The sequence below is a fragment of the Procambarus clarkii genome, chromosome 76 (genome assembly GCF_040958095.1).
Source record: "Procambarus clarkii isolate CNS0578487 chromosome 76, FALCON_Pclarkii_2.0, whole genome shotgun sequence".
Classification (NCBI taxonomy): Eukaryota; Metazoa; Arthropoda; class Malacostraca; order Decapoda; family Cambaridae; genus Procambarus; species Procambarus clarkii.
In genome coordinates, this window is record NC_091225.1 from 12,287,061 (window position 1) to 12,309,190 (window position 22,130).

The 22,130-nt window shown below is 40.2% G+C and overlaps 1 protein-coding gene and 1 long non-coding RNA gene across 4 annotated transcripts in view; both read left to right on the forward strand.

Annotated features, from left to right (window-relative positions):
- Nucleotides 1-6,531, forward strand: part of LOC123771537 (zinc finger protein 300-like) — a 39,397-nt gene extending 32,866 nt beyond the window's left edge. The window contains exons 2-3 of one of the 3 annotated variants that reach the window (XM_069313628.1): nt 631-882; nt 1,274-6,531. In XM_069313628.1, the coding sequence (XP_069169729.1) occupies nt 3,850-4,707 (858 nt within the window). In that variant the 5' untranslated portion in view covers nt 631-882; nt 1,274-3,849 and the 3' untranslated portion in view covers nt 4,708-6,531. The remainder of the gene's footprint in view (nt 1-630; nt 883-1,273) is intronic. The other 2 variants (XM_069313630.1, XM_069313629.1) reach the window with 2 other exon arrangements.
- Nucleotides 6,532-20,490: 13,959 nt separating this feature from the next.
- Nucleotides 20,491-21,279, forward strand: LOC138357166 (uncharacterized). The gene is made up of 3 exons (XR_011224845.1): nt 20,491-20,592; nt 20,691-20,817; nt 21,201-21,279. It is a non-coding gene; the product is annotated as an uncharacterized lncRNA (long non-coding RNA).
- Nucleotides 21,280-22,130: the final 851 nt, after the last annotated feature.

A 22,130-nucleotide genomic window follows, 5' to 3' on the forward strand; every position in this document is an offset into this window, starting at 1 on the left:
AAGAACTGGTGGTTGGATTGCCGGCACATGGGTCTTAGGGCTCCCCCTTCCCCCTTCCCAGGGAGGGGGGGGTGTTTCGCAGACAGCGGCGGGGTAATATGATGACGACATGCTCGTTTGCTAATTTTTGTTTGGGGAGTTCTGTCCACTCGTTCTGCTTTCGGTAGCAATAGTTTCACCAGAATAGGGGTTTGTTTTTGGGCATCCACCTTTCTGGGTGCCAAACCTTTTCAATGGCAGGCATAGAATGTTCTCAACCACCTGGGGGTTTCTATAGGCCATTGTTCCTCGTGCCTCTCTAAGGGGGGGCCAGGTTCTGGCTTGTGGTCCCCAGTAGGCAAGAACTGCATGCACATTGATGCCAGAAAGTCGTACAAATCCATTCAGCCTGGATAGCTCCGGGGAACCTCTGGGACACGCCCAGGAAATGGCGTTTCATTACATTCAACGCTGTTTTTTTTTTTGTTTTTTTTTGCATTCTTATGTTCTACAAATTTTATTTAATTAATTTTTTAACTGACACAAATGAATAATATTACTGTGTACTGCAAAAAAAACAAAGAAAAACCAATCATAAACATTGAAATAAATATCTAAAAAAATTTTGAAGCAAATCCCACCCCACGGCAGGGCCTGGACTACTGCCCCACGGCAGGGCCTGGACTACTGCCCCACGGCAGGGCCTGGACTACTGCCCCACGGCAGGGCCTGGACTACTGCCCCACGGCAGGGCCTGGACTACTGACCCACGACAGGGCCTGGACTACTGCCCCACGGCAGGGCCTGGACTACTGACCCACAGCAGGGCCTGGACTACTGCCACAGGACGAATGCTGCATGAATGCTTGTGAATTGCTAGATTCTGGGCTTCACCGTGGCCAAGTAAGTCATTTAAAAATGTTTCCTGTGATCAGAAAACACAATTTAACAATGCTAGAAAGATTTTTTTTTTCTTGCACATCAGGAGATTGTCAGCTATATACAATGGCACAGTGCAGGGGTTAATAACTTGTGCAAAAAATAAAATGAAAAATCATTTTAAATTTCTTGGTATCCGGAATGAGAGAATACAGATTTACAATGTTCGGTTAATGTTTATTGTATATAGTCTACTGGATACTTTATTTTCCCTATTATTTGATTGTGGCGAAAGAAACTTTGAAGTTTTGGCATACCTTACATAAATTTATCCCTTTTGGGAATTTGTATTAAATGTCAAAGATTCTGTATATTGTATTTGTTGATTTAAAGACCTCAAACTTTTTCTTTGCAGTTCCCAAGGTCAGAAGAAGAATTACTCTAATAGAGCCAACACCCAGTGGCATTAAAGCTCAAGTGTCAGAAATACTGTTCCAGCAGTGTCATGAAGTACCTCACAATGTCGAATATACAGCAAACATGATGTCATTAGTAGTGTCATGAAAGCCATTACCGTGTCGGTAAAACCAACTACAGTATAAGGGTAAAACTTATCTTGAGCTCATTTCCATATACAGTATTACATCCACAGCCTCAGCATCCTGTCGGTGGATGTTTACTTGACTCCTTCAATTATGGTCATGTGTTGCCTTATCACCAATCGTTAACACCATCTGAAGCACTGTTCATGTATTTTCAGCATCTCATGCACTGTGTCATCATGGTAACACGTATCTGAAGTACTGTTCATGCACTATCAGTGTCTCATGCACTGTGTCACCATGGTAACACACATCTGAAGCACTGTTCATGTATTATCATCATTTTGTGCACTGTGTCACCATGGTAACAAGCATCTGAAGCACTGTTCATGCATTATCAGCATCTCGTGCACTGTGTCATTATGGTAACATGCATTTGAAGCACTATTCATGTATTATCATCATTTTGTGCACTGTGTCACCATGATAACAAGCATCTGAAGCGCTGTTAATGCATTTGAAGCATCTTGTACAGTCACCATGGTAAGTTTAAAGCCCTGTACATATACAGTATATTATCAGTATCTCATGCTGTGTGTTACCATGGTAACAAAGGAAATGTGTATTTAAATTTAAATTTATTGAATGGTTGATAATTGTGTTGGGGGACAGGCACCCAGTGTGTATATATATATATACATGTTAGGCTTATATCGAGATTCCCCAATAGGTCAAATTACTGATCCTCCACCAGATACAACCCTACAACAAGCTGGCTAACTCCTGGGTGCTCATATTTGCTAGCTGAACAGATACATTAGGTGATAGGAAATTTGCTCAATCATTTCTGTACTGCCCAGAATTCCCAATTGTGAATAAAGAAGGACGCAAATCGTACTACCGGGACTCTTGATGTATCTCGTATTTGTTAATAATACACTGAGTACTGTATATTTGTCCTGTATGTTTTTATTATTTTTATTTAGAAAGAAAACATTTCAAGGTTATGTAAATCAGTTACTTTTACAATATACATTTATTCCTTTATCAAAATTTTCCATAAATATTTTCAATTGTAAAAATCACTTTTCTGATTTTTTTTCAAAATCACAAAAGTGAAAAGTTACTTTTTTTTTTTGTTATATGAAAGAGCATTTTAAGACAAAAATTGTGTACTTTATAGTAAATATGGATTCAAGTAATTTACTCTTGAAGTTCATAGGGCTATCTAAGTAAGATAATATATGTAATAAGACATCCCACAGTGCTGGGAATATATTTAAATTACGACATCCCACAGTGCTGTGGTTTTATTTGTAGTAAGACATCCTACAGTGCTGTGGTTATATATATAGTAAGACATCTTACAGTGCTGTGGTTATATTTATAGTAAGACATTCTAGAGTGCTGTGGTTATATTTATAATAAGACATCCTACAGTGGTGTGGTTATATTTATAATAAGACAGACTGCTTATATAAATACTGCTGCTATATAATACAATATAGGTTAGATCTAATTAGATTAGAGAAGATTAGATCTGAAGATCTAATCTTCAGTGCCATAAAAAAAATTTATGGTTTTTCTTTGGAAGTAATTCAAAGGTATATGAAAATTTCAAAATAAAATTTTTGCCACAGGATTTGTTTGATGTGTACAAAGTCATGCAAAGGCACTAATTTTGATGAAGATGGCTGTGTTTGGAATAGTTTACATTTATATGTAAGATTTTACACTTACATAGGATATATTGTACAGTATATTTTAAGGCTAGCGTATTTTATAATATGGACACAATGTTTTCATCCTATTCAAGAATCAATACGATTGGTGGTTTACATATTGTCAAATTTTGCATTAAGTTTTACATCTTACTAAGTTATTAATTTGCTTTATATTCATACCTAGGATATTGGGATATTTTCAGTTGTTCATTTGATCTTCAGTGCCATCGCTTAACAACATAGGTAACACTTCATAATGTGGGTGCTCTATGCTGGCTGCGAGTTAATAACTTGTATTAATTACGTATCCCACAATCTAAGCATTAACATTTGCTTTAGTAATATTCAGAAACTTGTGTAGAAGAAAAAACCATAACACAGATATATGTTATTAAGACTTTTCTCTAATATTTATAAAGCAAACAATAATACAGTATATTCAGTTGAAAATACCAAAAATCAGTGTCAACTAGACTCTAATAATTTTTACTAATAAAACTTTACTAATAAAAATATTTACTAAAAAACTGTTCAGATCTATACATTCAACTATACTGCAAAATTAATTCAAACAGAAAAGCCTCATCAGTGATGAATGTTCAAAAAAACTTTCTCAAAATATAGCCTTCAGTATCATAAAATACCAGACAAAGATTTAAAGACAATGAATCTTTAATATATTTATTTTATCTAAAAATTACTTTAAGAAATATCAAAAGTTAAATATGAGTACTCATTTAGGAGAGAAACCATATCAATGTTCAATATGTCTAAAAGACTTTTCACAGAAATCACATCTAACAACCCACATTAGGATTCATACAGGAGAGAAACCATATCACTGCTCTGAGTGCCTAAAAGAATTTTCAAGTATATCAAATTTAAAAAGTCATGTTAGGATTCATAAAGGAGAGAAACCATATCACTGTTCTGAGTGCCTAAAAGAATTTTCAAAAAAATCAAATTTAACAACCCACATTAGGATTCATACAGGAGAGAAACCATATCACTGTTCCGAGTGCCTAAAAGAATTTTCAAGTAAATCTAGTCTAAAAAGTCACTTTAGGATTCATACAGGAGAGAAACCATATCACTGTTCTGAGTGCCTAAAAGAATTTTCACAAAAGTCACATCTAATAGAGCACATTAGGATTCATACAGGAGAGAAACCATATCAATGTTCAGTATGTCTAAAAGACTTTTCAAATAAATCACATCTAACAGCCCACATTAGGATTCATACAGGAGAGAAACCATATCACTGTTCTGAGTGCCTAAAAGAATTTTCAAGTAAATCACACCTAATAGCACACATTAGGATTCATACAGGAGAGAAACCATATCAGTGTTCAGTGTGTCTAAAAGACTTTTCCACTAAATCACATTTAATAAAGCACATTAGGATTCATAGAGGAAACAAACCATATCACTGTTCTGAGTGCCTAAAAGAGTTTTCAAGAAAAAAAGATCTAATAAACCACATTAGGATTCATACAAGAGAGAAACCATATCAATGTTCAGTATGTTTAAAAGACTTTTCAAATAAAAAATATCTAATAAAGCACATTAGGATTCATACATAAAGAAACCATGTTAGTGGTCAATATGTCTAAAAGCCTTTTCACAGAAATCGGTTCTAATAAGGCACATGAAGATTCATTCAATATAAAAACCATGTCAATATGCTGTTTCTAAAAGGTTTTTCATATGAATTGAGTCTTATTATCAGGGATTGGGGATTTTATAACCTTGATCATCAAGGTTAACTTTACTTTACAAGGTAACTTTACTTACTAGCGAACAGAGACCCCTACCACTCCCTGATAAAATAGAGTAACCACTGCAACTACACTGCTGCTGTAGTTAATCAATCAGTAATGGACACTGGAGTGCATATTGGAAGATCACCCTGAAATCGTCTGATACTTGGAGAGGGGTTCAACGTCACCTTTACTTAGGAAAACAGCTCCAAACTGGCCTATTGTCATGAATACACATGCTGTTGAGCTTTCATGACTTCCTTACACACTTTTTTTGGGGGGCTGATCTCCTAATTCCCCTAAATTATATTATTGTCCGCTGCCAACCGATCTGCAAACTTTCCTCTTTCTCCCTAGAAAGCCTCACCAGGAAAAGAGCACAAATTAGTTGTCTACAGACAAACATTTATTACATGGAATTTATTACACTAGGAATGTTGTAACATCCATTATAAACAACAATATTAATGCAAAGAGCAAAAGTTTGAGTCTCATTTGTACGGATACCATCTCACATAGGTGTTGTCCAGCATGATGACACAAACAAATCTGCACGTGATAAGCCTGAAATTGGGTTGGATATGGGCATTCCAATCTCTGCTGTAAAAGCCACAATATTTCAGGAAATAAGGAAGGACAGAAGAGTATACTGAAACACAAAGACCAGAAAGCAGGAGTATAAAGAGCTATGACATTTTTAGAACCGAGAATTATATGTACGGGCAGCATAAAACATCTGCTAGACAGTGACATTGTAATTGCCAGAATTAGGCTGGGATATCGATATCTATGGCAGGTGTCCAGGTAATGAATCTCCCAATGGTGAACATTCCAATTGTAAACTATGTGAACAAGAGCTAGGACATACTCTCCAACACTATATCTGTGATTGCCATGTTATAAGTGACCAGACCAAATGGTATGAGGTACTTTGAGTTCTGTAATTACTTCATGCACTCAGGCATCTTGGAAGATATTCTTGTGCTGTACCCAGATTTTCCTAGTGGAGGCTAATAGATCAGCCTTACATCTCACGTTCATGCCTGATTTTTTAGTAGAATTGATTTTCTTTGTATTAAGGCTGGTATTTTCTCCCCTGATTCCATGTATGACTAACCATCATGTGAAATGGTAATATTAGATGAACTTAGATAGTTTTTGATCTAGACTGTGTAATCTTTCATATAGAATTGGGTAGCAGCACATTGCTGTTTATACCTAAGATTGTTAATAATAAAAAAAAAGTACCATCCAGATTTTATTGGGAAACCCCTACCTCTGGAGACATAAAAGTTTGTACATTGGACAAGGGGCCAGGCCTAGTTCTCATTGGCTGAAGGTGCCAGAGGACCTGGGTCTGGTTCAAACTGATTGGGTGCAGACCTAGGAGAGGGGTGGAGCTTAAACTTCACCTTGAAGGATGCTAGAGGATAAGATTTTAGTGTGAACTGGACAAGTTCTAGAGTGGGTGGGGTTGAACGAACCACAGAGCTCACAACATCGACTGAGATAGCAGTGGAAAAGGTAATTGTCTGTTGGAGTTCACTGTACAACTTGTAGTGCATTACTTTGCATCTTTATGAATAGGCTGTTATACTTACTTAGGATTAATATATGCATTATTAAATAAAGTTAATGTTAACTGTCTCCCACATTTTGTTGTGTTTTTCCTAATTAATATCTGAGACATAGATCTTGAATTTTTTTTGGATATTATCAAATTTTACCATTTGGACATTTTGGAGCATTTTTTATGAGTACATTATCCCTCCAATTCATGAAGTTAAAACAAGAACAGTAAGAATCTTAAGTTCCCTAATCATTGGTGCTAGTTTTTTTTTTTTTTTGAGATATATACAAGAGTTGTTACATTCTTGTACAGCCACTAGTACGCGTAGCGTTTCGGGCAGTTGACTAGTTTCCTCCCGAGTCAATTAGCCTAATTATTAAAATTCTAGGAGGAGTAGTGGCGACATTTATTTATTTTGAGAGTAACCTAATTCCCATCCAGTCCTGTAATAAATTGTTAAGATATTTTTAACATCTTGGTCTTTTCTTCCCCGCCCTCTTCCTGATAACTGGTTTAAGCATTTTCTACTGTGAGGGACAATTCACTGGTATTTTCAGCTCTCTTCCCAGTTCTTACAGGTTATTTCAATGCAAGTTATTACATGTTATAGAAACCATTACAGTGAGTGTTTCCATACTGGGGGTTTTGCAAACGTTACAAGGGTAGCAGTGATTGTTGTCAGCGTTACATTCAACCAGAGAATGCTATAAACATCAGAGGTCCACGGTTGCTTAACATACTCCCACTGAGCATAAGAAATATTGCCATAACAAATTTGGATGTTTTCAAGAGAAAACTTGATAATTTTCTTCAAGAAGTGCCAGACCATCCGGTCTGGCACTTCTGGACACCAACATGGCTGGGAACCCAGCAAAACTCAACCGACTTAATTTACTGGAGATAAGAAACGGTCAATGTTGAATCTCGATGACCACCGGGTGGACCAGATTAAAGGACCCGAGAGCCATGAGGGCACTATGAGAGTCAACTACAACCACAAAGGAGGATTTACACTGGGAAAGCAGGAGACGAAGAGCATAGAGAATAGCATAAAGTTCTGCTGTGAAGATGCTAGTCTCTGGAAGAAGACGCCACATATAAGTGTGGTTAGGAAAAACAGCAGAGTAGCCCACACCATCAGTAGATTTAGGCTCATTGGTGAAGATGGGACCAGAATGGGAGTGAGAAGAAAAGTGCTCAAGGAAGAGGCGTTTCAGAACTGTAGGAGGGGTAAAAGCTTTAATGATGTGGGTCAGAGAAGTACAAAATTTGGGAAGGGGGACCCTCCATGGGGAAAAGGATGGAACAATACGAAGAGAAACATTGGTAATACAAACCGAAAGAGAATCATGTAAGCGAGACGAATGGACAGAAAGAGGAAGGTGGTGAAGAGGAACAGGAACTACAGGAGGGGTAAAAGTCAAAGCACGATAGAGAGGAGAGTGAGGATGCTGTAAAGCGAAGACTGTAGCGATCACGGCGGTCTGGGAGAGACAGGAAGCTAGTGTCAGCGTACAAGCTGAGGGTAGGAGTTAAACGAAAAGCACCAGAGCTGAGGCGCAACCCAGTATGGTGCAAAGGGTCAAGACGGCGAAGAGTAAAAGAAGCAAAAGAGTATGCAGGGCAACCATAATCGAGTTTAGACACGACGAGAGAGGAATGCAAATAGAGGAGTGTGTGCACCTATCCGCTCCCCAAGAAGTATGGGACAAAACCTTAAGTTGGTTAAGGGCCTTAGAGCATTCAACACGGAAGTAAGAGATATGGGGCGACCAAGACAAGTAAGTAATTATCAAAAGAAGGCACCAAACCGGGAAGGCTATGTAGCACCATCAAATGTGCGGAATAATCAGAGGGCGCTAAATATCACCAAGAATGCAATACGAGAACAAAAATGCATAAGGCGAACGATATCAAAAGTATCCAAGTCACCAAGAATTCTATTGAGGGACAGGTGACCGCGAGGGGTGGTCGGAAAGCAAGACACACGCTCGTCCTGGAAGTCAGGACATTCAAGAAGGACATGCACGACCGTAAGAGGGACAATGCAATTAGGACAATAAGGAGCAGGGCGGCGCTTCATCAAGTGACCATGGGTTAAGCGAGTATGGCCAATACCCAACCTCGCCAGAGCCGTTTCCCATCGTCGGTTACAGTGGTAGGAGGACGGCCACGAGGAAACACAACATTTAAGAGTACGTAGTTTGTTACCAGTAACAGACGACCAAGAAGCCTGCCAACGGGTAAGGATGGAGGAATGGATAACCGGCTAAAAGTCGGAATATGGAATACCTTTACGAGAGATGGGACAAAAGCGGACAGCTTCCTTGGCGGCAGCATCCGCACGCTCATTTAAAGACACACCAATATGGCTGGGAACCCAACAAAATTCAACCGACTTAAATTTACTGTGAACAAGAAACAGCCAATGCTGGATCTCGACAACTACTGGATGAACCGGATTAAAGGACCCGAGAGCCATGAGGGCACTATGAAAGTCAACAACAACTACAAAGGAAGACTGACAACAAGAAAGCAGGAAACGAAGAGCATATAGAGAATAGCATAAGCTCCGCTGTGAAGATGCTAGTCTCCAGAGGTAAGCGACACATATAAGTGCGATCAGGAAAAACAACAGAGTAGACAACACTGTCTGCAGACTTAGACCCATCGGTGAAGACAAACGGAGCAGGAGTGAGAAGAAAAGTGCTCAAGGAAAAGGTGTTATAGAACTGTAGGAGAGGTAAAAGCTTTAGTGATGTGGGTCAAGGATGTACAAAACGGCAGAAGGGGGACTCTCCACAGGGGCAAAGAAGTAACAACATGAGGAGAAACATTAGAAATACGATCGGAAAGAGAATCCTGTAAGGGGGCTTATCATCGCAAAAATTCGGAAAAATCGAATCTTTTTGAAAAATTTATAAAAATACTACAACGTTCTGGCAACACTTTGGTGCAAACCCGAGAATGTTATGATATAAATTAAAGTATTTATGGTACATTTCCATGCGTAATTGTGCAGAATCCGGTGCCCCGCGGCAGTGGCGCGCCAAGAGTATTGTGTCATACGTTCTAAACGTCAATTTTTTCGTAATAACGTCGGAAATAACTCTGTATATATGACAACAAATATACACTCAATGGCAACCGTCTCCTAGTGCGGGTATGTGAGACAACCAGCTACCAGTCACATATTGTGTCCTGTTGAGAGTGGAGGGTGTTGATGCGCGCTCCATTTTTGCTCCTGGAATCTCGCTTTTGTAGCGTCTAGCGCACAATGACCTATAAACGGAAGGGTCTGAATGCAAGAGTAGCCAATTTGACACGCGGTCGCCGTCGTTGGCTGGAAAGGAGAGACGCTGTAGCACAAGGGAGGTTATTATCAAGTGAAGCCCTCCCCGCCTCAGCTGTGAGAGGCATGACATAGCAGCCACACCCCGCTTCGACCCATCCCACACGGGGACTGGTCAAGTCGTATACTGCAATTTCGGATACCGGGCTAGAAACAACTTCGTTCACTGAGAAGTTTGTACATACAAACCATTCCGTTCGTATATGCGCTGGTTTGTGTTCGCTGTTGTTATCATCTGAATAAATACATGGCATTTGTTCATATAATTAGCGCTTCCATTATTAGAATTATTTATCCATTATTAGAATAACAAGGTGCAAACCATACCCCCTTACAGTTGAAATCTATTTATATACAAGAAGGTACATTGGGTTGCGAGAGTACATAACATATATTAAGAGGTACATTGTAGCAAGATTTGAGATTAAAGGATTTAAGACTAACACGTTTAGAAACAAGGCGCCCCCGAAGGAGGCTATTATTTGTTATGCACCCCATACTCAACCAGTAAGTAGTGGAGCAAAACATAGATTACATAGTCATAAAGTCTTAATCAGACCAATTCAATTCTATTTCTTTCTTTATTATGCACCCCATACCTATCCCGTGGGCGGTGGTGTAAAGGATTACAGAGGCACATAATCGGTTCAGGAACTGAACCCTCTAGTTCGTTTAGCTAAGCAAATAACAATTTGTGACGCTAGTTACAAAATTATTAATATTATATATATACATGTACACACTCTCATACATACATGTACATATATATATATATATACGTATACATATATATATATACGTATACATATATACATGCACATACATATCTAATCACCTACACAAATACACACATCAATAATCTTTGTGTCACAAGTGATCAATAAGAGGCTCACAACAGTCACTATACAAGGCACTTTACATCTATGGTGAGTCACACAGTTACTAGTCTTGCTGCACACCCACCCAACTGGGCGGCAGCTTTACAGTCATTTGCTCCACACCCACCCAACTGGGCGGCAGCTTTACAGTTATGTGCAGCATTACCTACAGTAAGCAAATTTTGGATACTTCGCTAAGATTTCGAGCAGCACATCATTATGAATGAAGTACTTACACATTTCTTGGACACTATTGATGGTGTTATCCCTAAATTCCGCGATTTTTTCACATTCCATTATATAATGGCGCAAAGTAAGCGAATAGTTCTGCTGACAGAGTTTACATTTAGTCAAATCTACATCAGCAGATGCTACAAACTGCCAGAGGTACTTGTAGCCGAACCTAAGCCTAGCAGTGGTAACATCTAGAAGTCTGCTAACATTATTGGATGACCCATAGACGTGCGGTTCTTCCTGCATAATAGAATGATGATAGATGGAGTAACTGGTGTGAATTTAACTTTGCTTCAAGTCTCCGAAATTTAGCTGATGTTCCTGGGATATTGCTGCCCTCAGGCTGCTCAAAGGCAGTCCAAGTTGGTAATCAATTTCCTCTTTACGAGCAAAAGTCTTGGGCAACTCATCAATTCTCAGTGGCTATTTTTACATTATCATTTACAACTAACTTAAGTTAAATAACAACCAGTAAACAGACTGCTGTTTTCTAATTCTAGTTCAGGCACTTCCTGGGATAAAACGCGAACATTCCTTGAGGAACTGTGAGGTGCTTATCTGTTTTTCCTCGTAACGGTCCCAAAGCTTCCACAAATGTTCCTGTTTCTCTTCATTGCTCTTGCGGCGACTGGACTTTAGCTTTTGATCAGAAACCAGTTGGTATTGCAAGGTTACCAGGGACGCCTCACGGTACAGTAAGGGGATTAAAATATATAAAGCCAAGTTGTCCCTCACTGCCCATTGATTCAGACGCTGGTGCCATCCTTCTACGTCATTGTTGGTCCTCACCAGTCGTCTAAATGCACACCAGTTCCCCAATTCCCACACACTGTTGCACAGCCACGTATTTTTTTTATGTAATGAGTTAATTGTGTCGTTAAGGGTGGACTGCTAGCCGACTTTTCTAATTCAGCAAACGCCTTACAATTATGTAGTACATACGTACCACATAAGTACGTGTGTGTTATACACGTACACACACACACACACACACACACACCTTGTCAAGCACAGGACGAAGCTTGAAAAAGTTTAATGGTATGCCAATAGGCTAGTCCCAGGACTAAGAGGCATGAGTTACGAGGACAGGCTGCGAGAAATGCACCTCATGACACTGGAAGACAGAAGAGTAAGGGTAGACATGATCACTACCTACAAAATTCTCAGAGCAATTGATAGGGTACATAAAGATAAACTGTTTAACACGGGTGGTAGGCGAACAAGGGGACACAGGTGGAACTTAGTACCTAAATGAGCCACTGGGATGTTAGAAAGAACTTTTTCAGTGTCAGAGTAGTTAATAGATGGAATGCATTAGGCAGTGATGTGGTGGAGGCTGACTCCATACACAGTTTCAAATGCAGATATGATAGAGCCCAGTAGGCTCAGGAATCTGTACATCAGTTGATTGCCAGTTCAGAGGTGGGACCAAAGAGCCAGAGCTCAACCCCCGCAACCACAACTAGGTGAGTATACACACAAACACACACACGCGCACACACACGTACACACACACGACGAGATCTTTCAAAAGAAGATAGAGAGAAGCTGAAACTGAACCTCGCCGAGGCAAAACATTTAAATGAGAGCAGGAATGAAGAAGAAATAAATTCTTTTTTCTACAAAGTGATAGGGGTAGGCAAACCAGTAAAGTGGTACATAAAGGCAAACCAACAAAATCAATAGAGAGAGGGGGAGTGAAGAATAAGGAGAGGGGGAACAAGTTCCTGAAGATTGCATACACCAACATAGATGGAGTGAGATCGAAGATACTGGAGTTAAGTGATGTAATACAGCTGCAGACACCAGACATTGTTGCACTCACGGAGACAAAACTTGAAGATGTAATTTTAAATGAGGTCATATTCCCAAGGGGCTACTCAATTTGGAGACGGGACAGAAAAATTAGGAAAGGCGGTGGCGTTGCTGTGCTGGTAAAAGAACACCTAAAGGTGAAGGAAATAATGACTGCCAATCCACAAGAAGTTGACATAATAGCACTAGAGATCTGCTATGAGGATGATAAACTAATGATGATAAATGCATATAGTCCACCGCCAAGCAGCACATGGTCAAAGGAGGAGCTAGATAGTAAACGTGAAGGTCTTATAACAATAATGAGAGAGATTATAGCGAGAGCGGATAACGATAGATCACGACTGTTGATAGTCGGTGACTTCAACTTGAAATCCATAGACTGGGAAGCATATGAAGCTAAAACAGAAGATTTTTGGACCTGTAAATTTGTAGACCTCATCCTGGAAACATTCTTGTATCAACATGTTAAACAAGCTACGAGGATGAGGGAAGGGGACGTTCCCTCCATGCTAGATTTGATATTTACCAGGAAGGAGGAAGAGATATTTGACATTCAGTACCTTCCTCCCTTGGGTAAAAGTGACCATGTCTTTTTGGGAATAAAGTATGCAATGCGTTATAAGCTGGAAGAAAATAAGGAGGTTGAAGCAGTTGAAAAACCAGACTTCAGGAGAGGACATTATGGTGACCTTAGAAATTTTTTTAGTGAGTATAATTGGACAGACTTGATGCTAGGCAAGGAAGTGAATGAGATGTATGGCAAGTTTTGTGAAATATATGATAAAGGCACAAAAAAATTTATACCAAAACAGAGATGCAGAACTAGGAAACAGGATTGGTTCAATAGAAATTGCGAGAGGGCTAGAGACCGAAAGACACAAAAATGGAATCAATACAGGAAGAGGCCGAACCCCCAAACATACCAGCGATACAAAGATGCGAGAAACAACTACACGGCAGTGAGGAGAGAGGCAGAAAGAAATTTTGAAAAAGGGATTGCGGACAAATGTAAAACAGAACCAGGTCTATTCTATAAATTCATAAACAACAAATTGCAGGTAAAGGATAATATTCAGAGGTTGAAAATGGGAAATAGATTCACGGAAGATGAAAAGGAAATGTGTGAAACACTAAACGAAAAGTTCCAAAGTGTGTTTGTACAAAATGAAATCTTTAGGGAACCAGATACAATAAGAATTCCAGAGAACAACATAGAACACATAGAGGTGTCTAGAGACGAAGTGGAAAAAATGCTCAAGGAGCTCGGTAAGAACAAAGCAGCTGGCCCAGATGGCGTTTCACCATGGGTTCTGAGAGAATGTGCATCTGAGCTCAGCATTCCACTTCACCTGATTTTTCAGGCATCCCTGTGTACAGGAATCGTAGCAGACGGGTGGAAACAGGCTAACATAGTTCCAATCTACAAAAGTGGCAGCAGGGAAGACCCCCTCAATTATAGACCTGTATCATTAACAAGTGTAATAGTGAAAGTATTGGAAAAACTAATCAAAACTAAATGGGTAGAACACCTAGAGAGAAATGATATAATATCAGACAGACAGTATGGTTTTCGATCTGGAAGATCCTGTGTATCGAATTTACTCAGTTTCTATGATCGAGCCACAGAGATATTACAGGAAAGAGATGGTTGGGTTGACTGCATCTATCTGGACCTAAAAAAGGCTTTCGACAGAGTTCCACATAAGAGGTTGTTCTGGAAACTGGAAAATATTGGAGGGGTGACAGGTAAGCTTCTATCATGGATGAAAAATTGTCTGACTGATAGAAAAATGAGGGCAGTAATCAGAGGCAATGTATCAGAATGGAGAAATGTCACAAGTGGAGTACCACAGGGTTCAGTTCTTGCACCAGTGATGTTTATTGTGTACATAAATGATCTACCAGTTGGTATACAGAATTATATGAACATGTTTGCTGATGATGCTAAGATAATAGGAAGGATAAGAAATTTAGATGACTGTCATGCCCTTCAAAAAGACCTGGACAAAATAAGTATATGGAGCACCACTTGGCAAATGGAATTTAATGTTAATAAATGTCATGTTATGGAATGTGGAATAGGAGAACATAGACCCCACACAACCTATATATTATGTGAGAAATCTTTAAAGAATTCTGATAAAGAAAGAGATCTAGGAGTGGTTCTAGATAGAAAACTATCACCTGAGGACCACATAAAGAATATTGTGCAAGGAGCCTATGCTATGCTTTCTAACTTCAGAATTGCATTTAAATACATGGATGGCGATATACTAAAGAAATTGTTCATGACTTTTGTTAGGCCAAAGCTAGAATATGCAGCTGTTGTGTGGTGCCCATATCTTAAGAAGCACATCAACAAACTGGAAAAGGTGCAAAGACATGCTACTAAGTGGCTCCCAGAACTGAAGGGCAAGAGCTACGAGGAGAGGTTAGAAGCATTAAATATGCCAAAACTAGAAGACAGAAGAAAAAGAGGTGATATGATCACTACATACAAAATAGTAACAGGAATTGACAAAATCGACAGGGAAGACTTCCTGAGACCTGGAACTTCAAGAACAAGAGGTCATAGATTTAAACTAGCTAAACACAGATGCCGAAGAAATATAAGAAAATTCACCTTCGCAAATAGAGTGGTAGACGGTTGGAACAAGTTAAGTGAGAAGGTGGTGGAGGCCAAGACCGTCAGTAGTTTCAAAGCGTTATATGACAAAGAGTGCTGGGAAGACGGGACACCACGAGCGTAGCTCTCATCCTGTAACTACACTTAGGTAATTACACTTAGGTAATTACACACACACAGACACAAACATACACATACTAATGCCTCTATTCACCTTGCAGTAAATAGGAACCTGAAAGTCAGGAAGCTGCTATAGGCTGCATCTTGGGGATGTGTGTGTGTGTTAGATAAAAAATATATGTTGTTTAGATATGTAACGGTTCTATTGTTACGTAAAGTATGGTGACAAATAAACACAGACACTAAGATACTATATATATATTTGGTCGAATATACAGAAGTACACAGGTGATACGTTGGTGTGAGTTGAGCGCACTGAGCGTCGGTACAGTATCTCGCAAGTGTCTGCTCTAGACCACACTTGAAAGTAGACTAGTTAATGTTTGCTATTCTTGCTGCTTATATTGCTCGGGCAACACCTCACCGTGTTGCCCGGGCAACGCCTCACCTCATTCATCTCCAAAGGTTGACAGGAATATTAACACTATATTTGGAGCGAGTATATTATTGGGATAATCTACTCGCTACAGATATGATGGAGGAAAAGAGGCCGAGAGTCGGTACATTAGACAACCGACGCTTAGAAAGGCGGGGTCCAAGAGCTAACAGCTAAATCTTGGAAATAATAAATTAAAATATTTAATACGCACACATACGTGTTTCACAAGAATTTGGCTGAGGGCTGGTGGCCCCGTCGACGGGGCAGGAAGTCGGCGGTTGATCAAAGGCCTCCCACATCCTCCACATACCTGAGGATTATTCCGGCTTAATTTTAAACGGAAGTAATGTCTTGGTATTTACGGCTTCAGCGGGTGGGTGGGTCCGTGGGTTTATTACACTATGAGTGAAAACAATCGCCTATTCTCTATTTTATATTGCCGCTTGTAGAGCTAGAAGCTGTTGCCTCTTGTGTGCGTTGCACAAGGGGATTAATATCTGGATTAATATCTTTCAACATTTCCAGTATTTTTTAAGGTATCGCTTAAATACCGAAGATACTGCTATTGGACACCGCTTAATTGACAATGTCTCAACAACGCAGGCTGAAGATGTGCGTGGCTCCTGCTACTGCAATGATGCTCATTTGCTTTGCTTTTCAATGATGCGCCTTAGTTGTCCCCTCTCTAACTTACCGTTCTAAATACCCCTTCTCCATCTCTCGCAAACATTCCCCCTCATACATTCCCCCTTTCCTCCTGCCCCCCTGTCCATCTTTGTCCCCTGTCCCTCACTTTGTCCCCTTGCCCACATTTTCTGTCCTCTGTCCCCGATCTCTTTCCCCCTGTCCCCCCTTTCCATCTCTCTGTCCCCCTGTCCCTCTCTATCCCATTGTCCCTCTCTCTGTTCCCCAGTCTCTCTCTGTCCCCCTGTTCCTCTCTGTCCTCCTGTTCCTCTCTCTGTCCCCCTGTCACTCTCTGTCCCCCTGTTCCTCTATGTCCCCCTGTCCATCTCTGTCCCCCTGTCCTTCTCTCTGTCCCCCTGCCCACTCTTTCTGTCCGCTGTCCTTCATCTGTCCTCCTCCCTTTCCTCCAGGCTCCCTATCCATCTCTGTCCCCTTGTCCCTGTCTCTGTTCCCCTGTCCCTATCTCTGCCCCCTGTCCCTCTCTCTGTCCCCCTGTCCGCCCTTTCTGCCCCCCTGTTCCTGTCTTTCTCTGTCTGTCCCTGTCCCTCCCTCTGTCCCCCTGCCCACTCTTTCTATCCCCTGTCTCTCCTCTGTCCCTTCTCTCTTGGTCTCCTGCCCCCCTCTCCTCCCTCTGTCCCCCGGTCCCCCTCTCTAACCCTGTCCCTCTGTCTCTGTCCCTCTGTTCCTGTCCCTCTGTCTCTGTCCCTGTCCCCTTCTCTGTCCCTGTCTCCCTCTCTGTCCCACTGCCCCCCCCCCCTCTGTTCCCCCGTCCCTCCTCTGGCCCTGTCCGTCTGTTCCTGTCCCTCTGTCTCTGCCTCTCCTCGTTTCTGCCATTCTCTGGGTCAGCCTATCTCTGTCTCTTTCCTCGCTTTATCTCTGTCATTCTCTCACTGACTTTGCATATCCTTATCTATCCGTCTCTGTGTCTAACATTCTCTCCCTGACTCTGTCTATATCTATTTCTCTGTCTCGGTCTTCATCTCTTTCTCTCTCTTTCTCTCCTCTCTCTCCTTACATACATACATACATACATTTATTTAACACATGTGGTACACGCACAAGGGGACACAGGTGGAAGCTGAGTACCCAAATGAGCCATAGAGATTATAGAAAGAACTTTTCAGTGTCAGAGTAGTTAATAAATGGAATGCATTAGGCAGTAATGTGGTGGAGGCTGACTCCATACACAGGTTCAAATGTAGATATGACAGAGCCCAGTAGGCTCAGGAATCTGTACATCAGTTGATTGACGGTTGAGAGGCGGGACCAAAGAGCCAAAGTTCAACCCCCGCAACCACAACTAGGTTAGTACATACATACATACATACATACATACATACATACATACATACATACATACATACATACATACATACATACATACATACATACATAAGATATAAAACAGCAGAGGATTCCCAGGTAGAACAATCAACCACAATGCCCATTACCCCTTTACCCTGTTGTCCTTAACTACACAACTATACAAGAGTCATTAACACGTATAATGGCTGATCCCCCATCACGATAGCATGAAGACCAATTGCCTGACCCGCAGTCCGTCTTGCTCCTCAAATAATTTTCAGGCCTAGAAATGGCCCGGGTACAGGCCCGGAAATGGCCCGGGTACAGGCCCAGAAGGGGCCCGGGTACAGGCCCAGAATGGGCCCGGGTACAGGCCCAGAAAGGGCCCGGGTACAGGCCCAGAAAGGGCCCGGGTACAGGCCCAGAAAGGGCCCGGGTACAGGCCCGATTTGCCTAATAAGCCAAGTTTTCATGAATTAATTGCTTTTCGACTACCTAACCTACCTAACCTAACCTAACCTAACTTTTTCGGCTACCTAACCTAACCTAACCTATAAAGATAGGTTAGGTTAGGTTAGGTAGGGTTGGTTAGGTTCGGTCATATATCTACGTTAATTTTAACTCCAATAAAAAAAATTGACCTCATACATAATGAAATGGGTAGCTTTATCATTTCATAAGAAAAAAATTAGAGAAAATATATTAATTCAGGAAAACTTGGCTTATTAGGCAAATCGGGCCTTGCATAGTAGGCTGAGAAGTGCGTTCTGGCTACTAGGTACGACATATATATATATATATATATATATATATATATATATATATATATATATATATATATATATATATATATATATATATATATATATATATATTACAACTATTTAACACTGGGAAGGGATCAGGATAAGGATTTGGGATGGGATGGGGAGGAATGGTGCCAAACCACTTGGACGGCGGTCGGGGATTGAACGCCTAGGACTGCTACTGTGCATTTAAATTACTAACTTACCTGAGAGTCTCTATCCCTACATGTCAATGTTTGTGTATACTGGTAATGTGAGGAACATACAGAAGATAAGGGTAGCTGAACACTACAAAAGGCTGAAGGACAACTTTATTAAAGTTGCATAATGAAATGTGTAAGTACTTCATTCATAATGATATGCTGCCCGAAATCTTAGCGAAGAATCCCAAATTTGCTTACTGTAGGTAATGCATGCACATGACTGTAAAACTGCCGCCCAGTTGGGTGGGTGTGGAGCACATGACTGTAAAGCTGCCGCCCAGTTGGGTGGGTGTGGAGCACATGACTGTAAAGCTGCCGCCCAGTTGGGTGGGTGTGGAGCAAGACTAGTAACTGTGTGACTCACCATAGATGTAAAGTGCCTTGTATAGTGACTGTTGTGAGCCTCTTATTGATCACCTGTGACACAAAGATTATTGATGTGTGTATTTGTGTAGGTGATTAAATATGTATGTGTATGTATATATGTATACGTATATATATATATATATATATATATATATATATATATATATATATATATATATATATATATATATATATATATATATATATATATATATATATATATATATATGTATGAGTGTGTGTACATGTGTATACAACATTAATAATTTTGTAACTAGCGTCAAACATTGTTATTTGCTTAGCTAAACGAACTAGAGGGTTCAGTTCCTGAAATGATTATGTGCCTCTGTAATCCTTTACACCACCGCCCACGGGATGGGTATGGGGTGCATAATAAAGAAAGAAATAGAAGAAATTGAAATTGCATAATACGGTTATTGACATTCAATAATAGTAAGATAAAGCAATGAGGACCAAATGGGAGACCAGTGATCAGATGAATATTACAGACTCAAGGGTAGCCTTCTCTTCTTGTATATAAATGAAAAAATAAATGTTTGTTTAATTCTAATGCTTGTAGGCGAGAACAGTTGTGAACGCCAGCTAGCGCACAAGTACATGAGCGCCCAAAATACTTTTACACAAAAGACATGTACAGACAGGCGTGTGGCTTCAGACTTCTTTTTTATTGATTAATATTAAATATTAGGCGCTTACCTATAATAGTTATCATTTTATACATGTATAACTCTCACATAATAAATATAAAAGGAGTTTATCCAAAAACTGACAGAAGTGTTGTGTTTTGTGCGTTGTATCGTGTTTGTGGGCATTCGGGTGTGTTGTGTTTACGCTGGCGGGCGGAGTCCTTACCAACTCCGGATTATGTCTATTACATCACTAAACTTCATTTAATAACTATATGCCTGTTAAATAAAAGATTTTAATTGTTAATAGCATTATATTGTCGTTTTAATATGGAACACGTACACATATGCGAAACGTCTAAAGCTGGTGTCCGAAGTGGTAAAAATATTAGTGTGCGATGTTGTCAATGTACGGAGTGTCTTGTATCCCTCACACATCCTCAACCCCTCTATGTGTATGGACCGGCCACGACAGTGCCATCTACATCTGGTGTGGCAGTGCCATCTACATCTACTGCTGTGGCTGGTGTGGCAGTGCCGTCTACATCTGGTGTGGTAGTGCCATCTACATCTGGTGTGGCAGTGCCATCTACATCTGGTGTGGCAGTGCCATCTACATCTACTGCTGTGGCTGGTGTGGCAGTGCCGTCTACATCTGGTGTAAGTCATACAAGTCGAAGTCTGGTAATATGTATGTGCAGGATATATATATGTATATATATATTTTTTTTCTATTTTTTTTTTTCGTTTGTTATCAGGGGATGTGCATGGAACTTGCACACCTTGCTCAATGGATGCCTATCTGCAAGGGTGCCAATTATGAACGAAATCGGTCGATGACACACTCGACTACAGGTGGCCGAACTTTGATCTTATTTTACTCAGGTAAGTAATTTACAACTTCAAGGTGTTTCTCAGCTTTCATTTATTAATCAATTTACATGCAAATTACACCTTATATGTAGAGTTTGTGCTTCTACAAACCTATTGAGACATTTTAGTCCAAAGTCCATTTGTTGATTTTATAAAAATTTATAAACATCAAATATTGCATATTTTTGGAAGGGTAACTTTGAATAATTATATTATTGCACTAAACACTTTTTTTGATAAAACTGCTCAATAGAATCCTTTATTATGTGCTAAATTTAATATCTGATTGTTATAGAAATATTTTTGTTGACACATGTGTTCCCTGAAATTATTTGAAAATGTTGAAAATTCGTTGCATAATACGTTTTGTATTTTTTTTCTCCTTTTCTGTTTAGGGTGTGATGCTGAAACTTGGACCAGTTGCAGCTCTTTCTATAACCATTTCATAAATAAATTTATAAACAAATTGAACAATTTTTACGAAACCCGTAATATGCCCCCTTAACAGGACCGCCGTGATCGCTACTGTCTTCGCTATCTTGCGCGGTCCTTACAACATCCTTCCTCTCGCCTCTGTCGTGCTTTAACTTTTACCCCTCCTGCGGTTCCTGTTCCTCTTCACCACCTCCCTCTTTCTCTCCGGTTCTCGCTTACAGGATTCTCTTTCCGATCGTATTTCTAATGTTTCTCCTCATGTTGTTACTTCTTTGCCCCTGTGGAGAGTCCCCCTTCTGCCGTTTTGTACATCCTTGACCCACATCACTAAAGCTTTTACCTCTCCTACAGTTCTATAACACCTTTTCCTTGAGCACTTTTCTTCTCACTCCTGCTCCGTTTGTCTTCACCGATGGGTCTAAGTCTGCAGACAGTGTTGTCTACTCTGTTGTTTTTCCTGATCGCACTTATATGTGTCGCTTACCTCTGGAGACTAGCATCTTCACAGCGGAGCTTTATGCTATTCTCTATATGCTCTTCGTTTCCTGCTTTCTTGTTGTCAGTCTTCCTTTGTAGTTGTTGTTGACTTTCATAGTGCCCTCATGGCTCTCGGGTCCTTTAATCCGGTTCATCCAGTAGTTGTCGAGATCCAGCATTGGCTGTTTCTTGTTCACAGTAAATTTAAGTCGGTTGAATTTTGTTGGGTTCCCAGCCATATTGGTGTGTCTTTAAATGAGCGTGCGGATGCTGCCGCCAAGGAAGCTGTCCGCTTTTGTCCCATCTCTCGTAAAGGTATTCCATATTCCGACTTTTAGTGGTAGGAGGACGGCCACGAGGAAACACAACATTTAAGAGTACGTAGTTTGTTACCAGTAACAGACGACCAAGAA